General features: G+C 41.2%; 1 protein-coding gene and 1 pseudogene across 3 annotated transcripts in view; both read left to right on the forward strand.

Moving 5' to 3' along the window:
• The window catches only part of LOC120110336, a 7,050-nt pseudogene extending 2,475 nt beyond the window's left edge, over positions 1–4,575 (forward strand).
• A 2,998-nt stretch (positions 4,576–7,573) lies between these two features.
• Positions 7,574–15,068, forward strand: part of LOC103700996 (nodal modulator 1) — a 30,019-nt gene continuing 22,524 nt past the window's right edge. For 2 of the 3 annotated variants that reach the window (XR_005510946.1, XM_039124370.1), the window contains exons 1-9: positions 7,575–7,856; positions 8,026–8,091; positions 9,648–9,734; positions 11,413–11,469; positions 11,585–11,649; positions 11,763–11,932; positions 12,735–12,796; positions 12,874–12,957; positions 13,449–13,608. Coding sequence is in view for 1 of the 3 variants with exons in the window: in XM_039124370.1 (XP_038980298.1) it covers positions 7,761–7,856; positions 8,026–8,091; positions 9,648–9,734; positions 11,413–11,469; positions 11,585–11,649; positions 11,763–11,932; positions 12,735–12,796; positions 12,874–12,957; positions 13,449–13,608 (847 nt within the window). In the remaining 2 variants the exon portion in view is untranslated. Of the gene's footprint in view, positions 7,857–8,025; positions 8,092–9,647; positions 9,735–11,412; positions 11,470–11,584; positions 11,650–11,762; positions 11,933–12,734; positions 12,797–12,873; positions 12,958–13,448; positions 13,609–15,068 lie in introns of all 3 variants that reach the window. The other variant, XR_005510947.1, reaches the window with a different exon arrangement.

The following is a 15,068-nucleotide window of genomic DNA, read 5'->3' on the forward strand; positions in this document are numbered from 1 at the left end:
TAAGGGAGTCAGGCGGAGAACAACAGAGCCAATAAATGGTGAAAAGCGGCCAGAAGAACACTCACCGACATGAGACAGACACAGCTGGCAGCCCCAACGTCAGAGACCTCCAACTCCCGGACCCGCCGACGGTCCTTCTCCAGCAGCACTGTTTCGATGAGATTTCGGGCGCCATCGGTAGTGAAGGCAGACCCCGATTTCTCCCCAGAGCCGGACGGTGGTTCTGCAGCCTTACCCCTATCCATCGCCTGGGGAAGAGTCCGGCCGATCGCGCTCGGGGCGGGGGTCACCCCAGGAATTGATAGGGTCCCGCTCGGTCGGGGCCTCGGCGCGTCCCTCCTCGAGTCATCAGGAGCCGACCGAGTCGAAGGCCGGGTCGGGGACCGATCACGTCCGACCCGTCCGTCTCGGGCAGGCTCGGATGATACCTCCGGAGTAGCGGCAATCTTACCACCGGAGGGCTGATACAGCGTCAGCTGCCGGTCCGTGCCCACGACGTCTCCCTGATCGGTGGGCCCGGACTCGTCGGTCGGCGTCGGAGGCACCTCCTTACGGGACTTCTTCGCCGGTGGGGCCCCGCTCGGAAGAGCTCGTTTCCTCCTCTGGGCTGCTTCCAGCAGGGACGCCCTACCAACAGCCTTTGTCTTCACCGACCGCATGACGTCGTCGATCTCTGCAAAAAGGACGGGATAGTCGGAGACGGAGAAACCAAAGGAAAGAACGGGACGAAAGAAGGGAAAAAGTCAAGAAAGAATCGGTGGCGGACTCACGGTCGGTGGGGACCGAGCTCAGACCGACATTCACCAAAGTATCCTCGGAAATAAGGCGGGCCACCGGGGGGAGCTGGCCCTCGGCAACCAACCCCTTCAAGGCGGCCAAGCCATCGGACTCCTCCCTTGACAGTCTCGATAGGCCGATCGGAGACTTCATCGGGGTCTCCCAGGTCGCCCTGATTTCCCAAGAGGGATCTGCATCAACAAAAAAGAAGCGCTCCTTCCATTTGTGAATGGAGGTAGGAGCCTCCTTGACAAGGCCGCATCCTCGCCGCGCTGCGAAGCACCACCACCCTTTGTCCTGGGGGTGGCCGCTCAGGCTGTAGAACTCCCAAAAAACATTCAGGGTGGCGGGGATCTCGTGCATACGGCAGAGAACCTGGAAGACCGTCAGGGCCCGCCACGAGTTCGGCACCAGTTGCGTCGGTGCCACTCTTAAACCCCGTAGCACCTGCATGACCAAGTCCGAAGGGGGAAAGCGGAACCCGGCCTGGAGAATGCCCTCATTGATGGCGATCTTCCCTGGAGGAGGATGGGACATCCTCTCCTCAGGCCCCGGGAGCGTGGCGTTGCAGGCCTCGGGAAGGTGGTACCGAGCCACGAGTCTGTCTAAGTCTGTGGCGACCAGCTCCGACTTAATTTGGTCTGCTCTCACTTCGCCCATTCCTAATGGCCAATAAACCTACGGTCAGGACGGGGACAGGAAGGGGGGAAAGACCGGAGCGACTGGAGTACACTAGTATAAGAGGGGAAAGTATGGAGAGCCCTAAGTAGAAGAATGGGGAAAACTCACCGGAAAAGAGGTAAGAACGGCTCCGAGAGCGCCAAAGGAGAAACAAGTGAACAGTCCGACGGCAGCAACAGCAGCGCAAAGGGGAAACTTGAAAATATCTGTAAAGAAGAAGACGGACGGGGAAAGGCCCCCGATTAAATAGGCGGAAAGGCAAGTGACGCCTCGATGACGCCAGAGGACGCCTGGCTGCCGAAGGGTCGCTCGCGCCCCAAAGGCGAATCGACACCATTAAGGAAGGATGTCCGCCGAAATCCTCAGACTGCCAGGTCAGCAATAACCGCCATACGCCATAAAAAGGGCGGGGAGCTCGAAGCGCGCGCGCCTCTCCGAGGAACGGCGGCAATCCCGAAACATCACTCCCTTCACCTGTTCCCCTTCTGGTTCCAGGCTCGGAAGTGGGGGGCTACTGTTACGGGGGAAATAAGCCGCCATGCCCCACGTGACCGGCACGCGCGCCCAGGAAGACTACGGCTGCCCTTTGATCCAGCAATCCGACCCCGAGTCGGACATCCTCGGCTCCGCAGCCCGACCCCGAGTCGGCTGCCCTTTGATCCAGCAATCCGACCCCGAGTCGGTCCTCGGCTCCGCAGCCCGACCCCGAGTCGGCTGCCCTTTGATCCAGCAATCCGACCCCGAGTCGGATATCCTCGGCTCCGCAGCCCGACCCCGAGTCGGCTGCCCTTGATCCAGCGCTCCGACCCCGAGTCGGAGATCTCTTGATAACGACAGGCTATTCCCCAGAGGCACGCCGCGGCCTCCTGCTCCACTACCTCCCTGCAACGGCTGTATCCGATGCTGCTCCACGATCTCCTGCATCAGCCGTACAAAGCGGAGCCCCACTATGCCCTGACGTGGCCGTACCCGGTGCTGCTCCACGACGCCCTGTAACGGCCATGTCAGTGGCCACACCATCGTGCCCCACGATAACGAACCCCCCTGAGAGACCCCCCAGCCAGGTATATATGCGGCTGGGGGGAGAAAGGGGGAGGTGAGCAATATCTCCCAGAGCACTCTCTTACTTGCGATTATCACCTCTCCTCCTCCTCCAATCTCCTCTGACTTGACCGTCGGAGGGCCATCACCACCCTGGTGGTGGTGCAAGGCTTGTTTGCAGGTTTCTTGGCGGAAGGTGGAGCGCAACCAACACCAACCAAGACAACTCAGACGGAACCCCGTTCACACCGCAGTGCCAATCGTTCTCGGTTTGGACCACCAGCAACAGGCCCCATATAGCATTAACTTTTTTTTTGCGCTAAAACGGATAATTCATTCAGTTCTAGTACGGACACATCCAACAAGTCAAAAAAAGTACATCACGGGCGCTCTAAGCAGCTCCCTCTCTCAAACCCATAAGGCACTATTAGAGTGATTGGCTACATATAAGACCATCAGCCTGCAATCCCATTAGCCTCTCCATAAGCATGAATGGCGTAAAATACCATACAACCATTAACTATGATCTGCATGTCTCGAAGCAAAGTATGGCATCTATACATATTGTTGATGTTTTTTTAATCTAGTCGGTCACTGTAGCTAAATTATTTTTAAGTATGATTGCTATGGCCTGCCGCCGAAGCATTCGCTCCTTTTTTCGCTCCTTCAATTGATCCTAGCCGATCCATTCTCACCGGCTCTACGGTCTACCCGCAGAGAAATCGACCTGTCATGTCGTACGCCCACCAAGCCGTGGGACCTCCACCTTTGCCCGTCCGTTCGCTCCACCCCCAGACCGAGGACCGGCGACTTCCACTGGACACAACTGGCCCCACCAATCCAACGGCCCCAAATCGAGATCACCGCCCCTCTATCCATCTCCATTTCGCCATTCTATCAGCCGAGCCATCGGCTCATCTCTGCTCGACTCGGCTTGGTTCTCTTTACTTCTTTTAGAAACCTTTGAACCGAATCTAGTACTTTGATTTTGCTATAAAGGACGCGGCCGCGACCTGACGGATTGACACCTGGATTTGACGGACGCTGGACGTCGTTGCCAGCGCCGGGGGGGTCAGAGGAGTACTTGGTGGCGGACGGAGTTGACGGACGACGGATTGATTGATATAAAGCCAGAAAGGGTGGGGAAGGAGGTGGTGTGGTGCTACCCCTGGTAGGTGTAACTCCGAGGGTGCACGCTCGCTGTCGAGAGGGGATTGGGGAGGAGGAGTTGTCACGTGGAACTTCCCTGAGAAAGTGATGGTTGAGTGATTGAAAGGACGCTGAGCAGTTGTAGGATTGGACAGTAGTTGGAAGCGTGGGGTGACATCGATGGAACGGGTTTGGTAACCACGGAATCTCGGGTTTTTTAACTATTTTGGTTACATAAAGTCTTGATTGGATAACCTGGAGAGAATTAAAACCAAAGAAAAAATATGACAGACCAAGCAAAAGCACAGCCTAAAACAGGTAATTCTAGTCCTGGTTGAAGCGCACCATTCAAGTGTAGGATGAAGAAGACCTTGATTTTATCCCAATAGGATGTTGTGGTGGGACAAATTTGATAAAATTTTTTTGCAGGGATACTTTTCTAAATATCAAATTTTACATAAATATTTTTTTAAAATTGATATATGCATATATATCCTCGTAAAATTCTGTTACTGTACAAATGCCCGTAATATAATGGTAGTTCTAACAGTGTTAAAAAAATCATATTTATATTAATTAAAAATAAAATAAAAATTTAAAATTATGCTATTGTCCCTGTCTTTTTTTTTTTTTGCTATTGGGATCGCGATCTATTTGCAAGCCTACCCATTAAAAATATTTTAGTCATTTTAATTTGAAATCGTTAATTTTTTAACGTCGTTAGATAGTATGGGTTCATATGCAAAAATAAAAATAAAAAAAGGATAAAATGGCAAAACAAGTGTTTTAAGAGGGTATATATGCAAATATCAATTTTGAAAGGGTATTCATGTAAAATCTGATATTTATGAGGGTATTCATGTAAAAAACTCATTAGATAAAAATGAAATGGCTGAGAATAGTGATGAAGATTTGAAGAGCAACTAATCAATAGCCTATGCAAATTAGATAAATTGCTTCAAAAGAATGATTAGTTATTGGAAACATAAAGCAGTCAAGCGGTAACCTAGGTTGCCTCTTTCATCGTCTACAGCATCACTAATGGATTTCAAATGAATATGGTGCCAAGGGCTATTACATATTTAGTTTTTAGGGATAGTATAATAATGCTCGGCTTAAAATGATAGAAGGATGAATCTATAAATACCTAAATACTATGAGGATCTTGGAACTTTGAGGCATTGAGGTATTGAAGGATAAAAGTAATCTTGGGTTTTAATTTCATAATGACCAATCAATGGATTAGAAAAACTTAAACTAATAAAGAAATAATAATATATATAGAGCTCGATTGTATCTTGTTTTTTCTTTTTCTTGATTTGCTTGAGTTGAAGTCCCACCTTATCTGAAAAAAATGTCTTACCACAAAAATTACCTGCGAGAATTTTATAGAACTAAAATGATCTTTCGGTATCCAAATACACCTTTCATTATGCATCTCGCTTGAATGGAGGTATGTCTTTGGTTTAAGGCAATGCATATGGCCAGACATTTGAACTTATGCCAAGGTCGGCCGAACCGGGGTCCACACTTGACCAGGATCAAATTATGAGGTGGACGATAATTTATGGGTTCGGATCCACGTTGGTGAAACCAACACATGGTCCATGCCCATGAGAACCCTTACCGATTGTATCCATTGGGAAACTCACCGGAAATAAGGTATTTTAAGTGGGCCAACGGTCGGCCCAGCATTGCGCCCCCGCGCCATAAGTGGAGCATGTCTTGAACTTGGAAAATGAGGGGAGAAAACATGCAAGAACAGCATGATTCTCCACGTGTTAGAAGAGTAGTGCATTTTGAGCTTGGGATTTAGTTCATGGTGTACACAAGGAATCATTTAAAAAATGGCACTTGGTTGGGGATCCATCCCAATCGATTTTAAATTATTTTCTTCTCATGAGAAAATCAAGTGGGAAAACAATAATTTCAACACTTGTTTGTGTGAAATCGAAGATTGCTTTTATCTGCATTCACTTAAACTCGTCTTTAAGCCACCACTAGTAGTTAGATATTTTGATGGTCGTAACTCAAAATGCGCCATTAACAAAAATAAAGTGAGGTATTTAGCACTCGATCTTCAAATGATGGTTGTATGAGAAACTATGGTTTACATATAAACTACTATGAATTATTTACACCGAGATTGTGTCATTTGTTCTCTTATTTATTTATATATATATGATGTGTATCTATAATTTAATTCCTCCTGAGAAAGTAGATTGGGGCATGTCCATTTGAACAACATATTGATGGAGTATAAGGATATTATTTAATTAAGAAAATGAAAATACTTTTAAATTCCCTTAACAGCGAATCCTAATCTAAGCATGGATTTAACTGACTTTTTTTCTTTATTTTTTTAAAAAAAGAATTATGAGGGTCTCGAGCAAGTCAAAGGTTTTGATAAAAAATCTAAAGAAGGAATATGCATTATTTCTATGCTTGATACGTACGTAATTTATTGATCCTTCACATAAAACTTGCACAAATTTTGGAGTTTTAGAAACTATTTTTATTCATCGATGATTTATTTAAAGTATACTATTCTCTTTTTACCAAGAAGTATCAAAGTTGTTTTCAATATTAATATCATTATATTAGATATGCCGGACCATATTAGCCGAGAGCATCAGTAATGGTTCAAATGGTACAACCTCTGGCCACATTAAAATCCCTAGTTATATCAAGCCATAGTTATACAAGTAGTGGCTAGGTTTGCCCATGGCTTGGGCTTCAATTTGGATGGTATCATGGTATGGTGCGAGTAGTTGACGGAGAATGGCCCTTTTTCATTACTCACATATGTGCGCAAAAAAAATCAAAATATTTAGAAGTGTAAAGAGAGACTTTAACCCTTGATAGCCAAACCAACATCACCATTCTTATGCGGGACTACAACACATACTGCTTTTAACCTGAATTCAATTGCCAAAACTACTTATGAGGTAGAGTTGGATTAAGGTTTTATAAATCTAAGTTGGCATTGGATTCAAAAATTTCTACATGACCTCAAGTAGTGTTGGGTAAAGTTGACCTTTTAACCAATCCAAACTTGACCAATCCAAACTTGACCAATCCAACCTAATTTAACCTAATTGATTATACACACATGCATACATACACACACCAATAAACACATACACACATACACATATACACACATACATGCATATATATATATATATATTATTGATTATATGTTTATATAATTATATCTTTAATATTGTCAATTTGCGTATGCCATTCGAAATTGTAAAAAGATGCTTCAATTCAATAATATTAATTCAGTAAAAATGTTTCAAACCTTCCTCCTGTCTTAAAAGTTCTATTCAACCGGATTTAATTTAATTGACATGACATATTCTAACTCAACCAAATTGACCCTATCTGACCCAACCAATCTAATGCAACTCAAATTTAGTACAAGGTGTGTTAGGTTGGATTGAATTGAAGAGATTCCTACCCGGTTGAGTTGGTCAGGATTGAGAGAATTTTTTTTTTGGGTAAACCAGGATTGGGAGATCTAAAAGTTGGATTAGGTTAGGATTTGTCTTGGATCGTTCTCGACTGGCCCGATCGCCATGTCAAAAGAACCATTTCGGATTCTTCATTCAAATTTTCACCGACTCAACGAGCTAAATTTCCGTGCGAACAACTGATCCACGGTCCGTGTCACCACCCATCGGGCCAAACCCGCTTCATCCGTGCCGTTCGTAGCCTTTACGTGTTGCTCGAGCCGGCGGTTCGTTGAAGCGGACCGGATGGTCTCGGTCTGTTAAACATGGACGGCAGATGATGCGCTCTCATATAAATATTTATGCGCCCGTGTCCGATGACTCGAGTAACCATAGCTCAAGATCGCCGCAGATGCTTTAGCTCTCATATAAATATTTAATCTCCTCGTCTGGTCTTTAGCCGGGATCTCGGGCTCTATATAAGCGCACGGGGACCCGCCCTCGGAAAGCCTTGTTCTAAACGCCTGCGAGAGGGTTAGGGTTTTACGAGGGAAGGAATTCGTACACGTGAGAGAGAGAAGAACGGATCCTTCCTAACTCCCTCGACTTCTCAATCTCATGGAGATCTGATCGCCAACAGCCAGATCGATAGCAATGGCGATCTCGGATCTCTTTTTCTTCCTTCTGATCGCGCTTTTCGCCTCCTCAACAGCCGCGGATGGGATCCATGGCTGTGGTGGGTTCGTCGAGGTGAGATTCCACACTTATATCGCCCAAGATCCCTAGTTTTTGTGAATTAGACCCGCTATCACTATTTATTTACTTGGTTCCGTGTTCTTGAGCTGTTGAATTGCTTTCTTGTTTCGATGTGTGCTGTTGTTTCTTTTAGTTTTTTCTTAAATCCGAGTGGTTTTGTCAGGCGAGCTCGTCTTTGATCAAATCAAGAAAGGCTTCTGATACGAAATTGGATTACTCACATATCACGGTAAGTTCCCCCTCCACATGTGTAGGTTTTGTTTGAATAACTGACCGTTGAGTAGATGAATAGCAAAACTGCGAAAATTTTGATTGACCTCGTGGCGGTATAATGTTGTTGAATTGAAAAGAATAATCAACTTAGTAGAAACTTTTCTCCCCCGGAAGGTAGTGAATTCAGAAAACAAGAAGCAATTTATTGATTGAATTATCACTTTAAGTAGAAAATTGCCCTAATGTTCGTCTTTCAAATCAAGGAGTTAGAGTTTGATAAGGCTTGTACACCAGATTACAAGTTGTCATTTTGGAAAATTCTGATGGAGGTTAGAAATTGAGCATAAGAAAGAGGTTGGAGAATTTGCTAAAAGTTTGGAGAGATTTTTTTGGTATTGTAAAGTTAGAAATTTATAAAACTTAGGGGTTTAAGATTTCTCGGACGGTTGCAATGACTTCACCGATTAGCTTACAACTGATATTGAAATTCTCTTCAAGGTCAGGGAGGTAAATCCTTTGAGGAGAAGAGGCAGAGAGGAATTCTGGTGATGTATCCATTAGCTGTAACTGGTAATGGATGGTTGGATCACACACAATATTGGTTAGCATTGATACTGGTTAGAATTCCATGCTTTGTCAAGTCCGGCACGGGATCAAGTAGCTATAGACAGCAGCTTTCATAACATGATGGTCTAACACAGAATACATATAGACGTGATGCAGCTTCATGTATTAGACTCGTTAGTTCAATGGTCACTCGCTAGGCATCAAAACTCATATATCTGTAAAATTTTGGATGCTTGACATATAAGGTGCCAAATGTCATGGTAGTGCAACAAGTGGAGCATGGTGGCGCTGTTATCAACCATAATCTTCAGGTCTTGTACCAGCTACTGGGGACCAGCCTTTTTGTCCTCATTCACCAAACATTCCTATATAGGGCTACCTTTAACATTACGATTTTTTTTTTTTTTTTGTAACTTACTTTCTTACAACTTCCATCCATGCTACCTCAAGTCTCCTCCCTTTATCTTCCTAAGTGGGTGGAACACTCATTTGCTCATTGTCATAGATATTGATATCTTTGTTGTCTCTTTTCGTTTGCATATGGGTTTGTTTGCAAAACGGGCATGTGCTTAGTTTATTTGAGACTGCTGGAAAGCTTCTATGCTTAGACATTTTGGATCCATGTACAAATTGTTGTGGTAGGATAGGAAACATGATGGTCTAAGGGGTATTTGCCAATTGCAACAGAGTACAAAAGCTGCATGCTTATGGCCATGTGAAAATTTTCAACTTCAAAGCAGCATGCATGCATGTGCTTGTGATGCGATGACCCTTAGAGCCTTAAAGTACAAAAGCTAAACCTGGTATCAATATTAGAATCTTGTCACCCAACTATTGTCACAATTAACCTGTCTATCTACTGCTTGTGTTTGTATAACTTATTGTTATAGCTGACTTACTGTTAAGAAAATTCTTATTATCAGTACATATAATTCTTTCTTAAACCATTTTATGAGTTTCCTACTTCCTTTTTGTTTCTAAATGATGTGGCACATATTTATTCAGGTTGAGCTTTGCACAGTTGATGGGTTGGTCAAGGACAGGACACTGTGTGCTCCAAATGGTTACTACTTTATCCCAGTTTATGACAAGGTACTGTCTTCTTCTATGATAAAATAATCTCTCCTCTTACTAATGACTGTTTACATTTTCAAAAGATATGGTTGATTAATTTCTAAATGTATTTGTAAACGTTTAATATAGATTTAGCACTGCTGGGGTACTGCTGCCCGCCTATATGTCAATGATGTTTTGATGTCTAAATTGCATGCTTCTGTCATTTTGGAATATGAGGAAGAAGAATACTTCACTCTTCTTTCGGTTTATTCACTGATCTGAAATGAAACTTAGCACTTGTTTTTTATTGATACCTGGGGCTAGGTTGGAGATGTACAAGATCATCTCAATACGACTGAAAGGGAAAAATTACCGGGTTTTTTGGAACTATCATCCAACTAGCACATGTAGAACTGTAGAACTGATAGAAGTTTCTTTGTAATGGTAGGATGTGTGGAATGGGATGATGCGAGGAAAAAATTCATCATGTCATGTCGCGATATGTATGAAGAAGAAGATAAGGACCCATGGTTGTTAGGAAAATGAAAAAAAAAGGGAAGGCTTCATTTTAGTGAGTCACTGTAGGTTTCTGGTAACAACGAAGAGAAGGAGCCATATATTAATATATATGCTGATTCTGTTATATGCATGGAATAATGGAAATGGAAGTTGGGTTTTTCAAGAGATGGAATGTGTACAGCATCTCAAGCATGATGAGATGTGCCGACTAAGTATTGTACCATTAAATCTGATTCCAAAGAGTAATGTCAAGCATAGCCAAGTTATATAAGGAGGATATCTGGACTGGGGTCACCTTGCTTAGGACTTTTGATGGACTTGGTCTAGGCTTGGTAGTAGGAAGACCAAGTTTAATTAGTGTATTTAATGATTGAGTGGGAATGCTTTATGGCATCAATAGACTTTTAGATATTTTCAGACCATAATGTCATAATCAGTATTCAGTAACATGACTATTGATTGTGGTGGTGGAACGTGTGTTCCCCACTTTTCAAGAAAAATCTGTAGTTGGGTGGTAAAATATGTTCCTTATATTCTTGTCTTTTTTTTTTCCTCAAAAAAAGATTATTATATCTGACTAATGTTTATACTTTCTGTTGATTATGGAGAAATGGTGATTTATACATTATAACTATACATTTATTACTTCTGACATTCAAGTGATTTAGTTGGTGTCTCCATCTTTTTATTCTGAACTTGCAAATAATAGAGTTTGATTTACACCTCATACTTTCAAGTAATCTGTTTTTGTCCTTCATCTTCTTAATGGATGTGATGCCTTACATGGATGTGTGGTTGGAGACTCCAACTAACTCTACAAGCTGCTTATCCAGTAAACCGATTTCAAGTGTTGTGGGATAGGCAATGGATAACATAGTTGTCCATCATCCTAAGAGAATGTTTAAACATGATATTTTTGAACTCAGAATTGATTGTAAAGGAGAAATAGAAAAGGACTTTGCTCCTTGAGTTTTTCAAAATAAACTCAACCCTTGTGTTGGATGGGAAGTGAATGAGATACTATGAGGGACAGCATGGTTGGCAGATCTAGTCATCTGCTGTTTCTTCACTCACCTTCTCATCCGTATGTGCCCATGCTGATAAGATAAATAAGTATTTTCACCTGTGTCATCATTATGGTCTATCATTTGAAGCCTCTGATTCTGATATTGGTTACTGCTGTCTGATATCACAGGGTTCATTTATTGTCAGAGTGAAGGGGCCTGATGGGTGGTCATTTGAACCTGATACTGTGAGTTGATGGCTGGACCAGTATCCCAAGCACTTTTCATTAACATATACAGGAAATTGCCTTGTCTACTTGATTTCTTTTTAAAAAAAATTATGCGGTTTGGCAAACTTTTCAGGTTCCTGTTATTATTGACCAAAACGGCTGTAATGCAAATGCAGATATCAATTTTCGGTTTACAGGGTCTGTGACCTTTGGACATTTTTTTGTTATCCATTATTTGTTTAAACAGATGATTTTTGTTGGAGTTATAACTTCTGGATGTATCTTACTTACTGGGGATTTTATTTCTGTAGATTCATGATATCAGGAAGGGTTAAGGGTGCTGTTGGTGGTGAGAGCTGTTCCTTAAAGGATGGAGGACCTTCTGGTGTAGCAGTTGAGCTATTGTCACTGTCAGATGATGTCATTGCATCTGTTCTGACATCGGCAACAGGGGATTATTCTTTCACAAACATCATTCCAGGTTTGACTTGCTTTCTTTTCTTTCCCCTTGTTTACCTTAAAGTAATATCTATGCATTCCAGGGTTAGATTGAGATGCGAGTTTGCCTTCTTTTATTATCATTTGAGATATTTTAAAAAGTCATTTATTATTTTTAAAAAAATTGCTAAATTTATATTCTATCCTCACCTTCCGAACCATTCTGAAATTTTGATAATATCGGGTTTCTCATCGGATTATTGTAGTTTATTTTTAAGTCTTCCAGTAATTTGCAGAGACCTAAAATTTTGCTGGATCTTTAGCTTGAACCTTTGAATGTCAAGTGCAGTTTCAGTCTTTCTTAAATTGTGGAAACATACTCTCTCTTTCTCTCTCTCTCTCTCTCTCTTTCTCTCTCTTCCATGGTAGGCACTAAACTTGCCTGGGCCAAGAATTTAGCACCATACTTAAAGGGTTGATAACTTGATGTCAGTGTGGCCGCGGTTATAAGAACTTATGCAATCTGTTTGTGGAGTCTTCATTTAGATTTCTCCTTCACTGACCATGTCTATCGAAAAAAAGTTTGGGCGATGATTACAATACTGTCTGTGTGAAGTTATTTGCTTTGAGACTTGATATTTCAATAAACGTTTTAATATGTCAAATGCACTAGCAATATTTTATTTATTTGTACATTGGAGGATTAAAGGCTAATGTTACTGGTGTGTCTTTTTATATCCTACTCTAACTTCTTATTTCAATCTTGTAAAGATTGTTTTTCCCCTCTGCTATAATGAATGGTTTACGAGTCTTCCAAGTTATTTGTTCCTTTTTTTCTGATACAGGAAAATACAAGTTACATGCTTCGCACCCAAATTTAGAAATTGAAGTTAGAGGTTCACCAGAGGTTTGAAATCTATTATGCCTTTTTAGTCTTGGAAAAACATGAAGTGTTACTTTAGCTCTTGTTATTTATTGTGGTAGGTCAATTTGGGCTTCGGCAATATTGTGGTGGATGATATCTTCTTTGTATTGGGATACGATCTTGATGGATTTGTAGTTGCACAGGTACTGTAGCTACTGCACATTTATGAAGTTGCATTTGACAATTTCTTCTCATGGAGATTGATTGATGATTTTGATAATTAGACTTGTAGTTGGTGCTAATGCATGGTTATTAAGATTATGAACACATAAGGTGAACATAATAAACAAAAGGTTTTATTAATATTTTTATAAAAGCATCTGGACTCCCATTTCCATGGTCAAGCTATTTGAATTTGCTTTAAAATTACTTTAAACTACAAAGGAGAGTATTCTTAATCTTTAAATACAATTACTGCAATTTGGTACAACAATTGTATTTTTGGAGTGTTGCAATCTTTTCTTTTTCATTAATGTTTAAATGCAATTTACAACAGCTTGATGTCAGGAATGATGATCATAACTTAAATGCTAATTCTGCTTATTCCTAGAACAAATCAATATGATGCTTGTTTATATACCTAATGGATTCACCTGTATTTTTAAACGCTGGAATCACTTCACTGTTGTGGCAGGGTAATCCAATTTTAGGAGTTCATTTATACTTATATTCAGATGATGTGTTAACGGTGCATTGTCCCCAAGGAGTTGGTACTGCCCCAAGGGAAAAAAATGCCCTTTGCCATGCCATTTCTGATGCGGATGGGAAGTTTACATTTAGATCGATACCTTGTGGTAACTTTTTTTTGCATTTCGAAGTGGTCATAATTTTGTTTCTTTATATTGTTATTATTGTTGTTGTTGTTATTTGTAGGGTTTGCTCGAATATATATTCTTATCTTTTTCTACATTGCAAATGGCTGTTCTAAAATTTCACCATTTGTTCTTTTTATTAATCAGTTGAGTACTGTTATACGCCTATGCTTAGCGGTATGCTATGATCAATATTATATCCTTTCTGATGCTTGGAATTCCCTGCCATGCTTCACAACTCAGTAAACCAGTGCGACTAATCTGTGTCTATGTGAAAGTTATTGCATGAGCCCAATTTAGGTGCATTTTGGTTTAACCTTCTGTGCTAGCTTTCAGGGTTCAGTTTTTTTTTGGAATATTTTTTTAGCTACATGTTGTAAGATTAGAAGTTATCTTATTTTCATATTTCTTAGATAGCCTTATTTTGCTAGTCACTAACTTGCGTTCCATATAATGCATGAAGGTATCTTGTGTTACGTTAGATTGGATACGTGTTTCATGTATTTAAGGAATGCATACAGTACATAATTACATCTATATAAATATCATCTTAGAGGCTTTTGTTTGCTGATGCCTGCTTTACACTTTGTCTTTTGAAAGCTGTAGTTAAAATGTTATTGTTTAATAAGTTTTGATTAGGGCACTTTGAGAATTCACTATCTGCCAATGTTTCATAATATATTGTTAAGTTGAGAAATAGGGATAACTTAAAATTTAATATTGTCTGACCAAATGTCTTATTAAGATTTATATGATCAAATTATGCAACTTGGTCTTCTAAAACATTTTAATTTTTATCAAATTCTGTTTATCCAATTATTTTAGTGGATAATGATGATGAGGCATTATCCACTAAATTAATTGGGTATAAACAGAATATGATCAAAATTAAAATATTTTAGAAGATCGTGATGCATACAACGATGTGGGTTTTGAGTCCTAGGGCGACCACTTTGTATAAAAAATGCCAAGGATTAGGTCTATCCGTAGTTGGCCCCTCCAAGGACCTCGGATTACTGGAAGCATAAATGGGCAATGGTGATAATGATGATGATAATGTAAGATATATGATAATGATGATGTGAAAAATATTGACTTTATGATAGATTGCAAAAACTGCTACTTTTGTTCATTGAAAGTGGCTAGTTTGCCTGGTTAAGAGCTAACTCTTCAGTTCATTTGCCTCCTTAAGATCTGACACCTGTTCAATTTGCTTGCTCAATTTAAGAGCAAACGCTGATCCAGTTCAAACTTCCATTACAGGTGCAGGTGGGTTAGGTAGATCGAGATTTAAACCAGGCCCATCCAATTTAGAATGAGAGAACTGTGTTTTACCTAAACCAGCAAGTTGGGTTCCCCTTTGAAAGCACGATATCAAGCCTAGCACCAAAAGCCACCCAATCCAGCTAAAACCAACATGAAGTTGTTTAATTGTTTGGGTT

The sequence above is a fragment of the Phoenix dactylifera genome, chromosome 3 (genome assembly GCF_009389715.1).
Source record: "Phoenix dactylifera cultivar Barhee BC4 chromosome 3, palm_55x_up_171113_PBpolish2nd_filt_p, whole genome shotgun sequence".
In the NCBI taxonomy this organism is placed as follows: domain Eukaryota; kingdom Viridiplantae; phylum Streptophyta; class Magnoliopsida; order Arecales; family Arecaceae; genus Phoenix; species Phoenix dactylifera.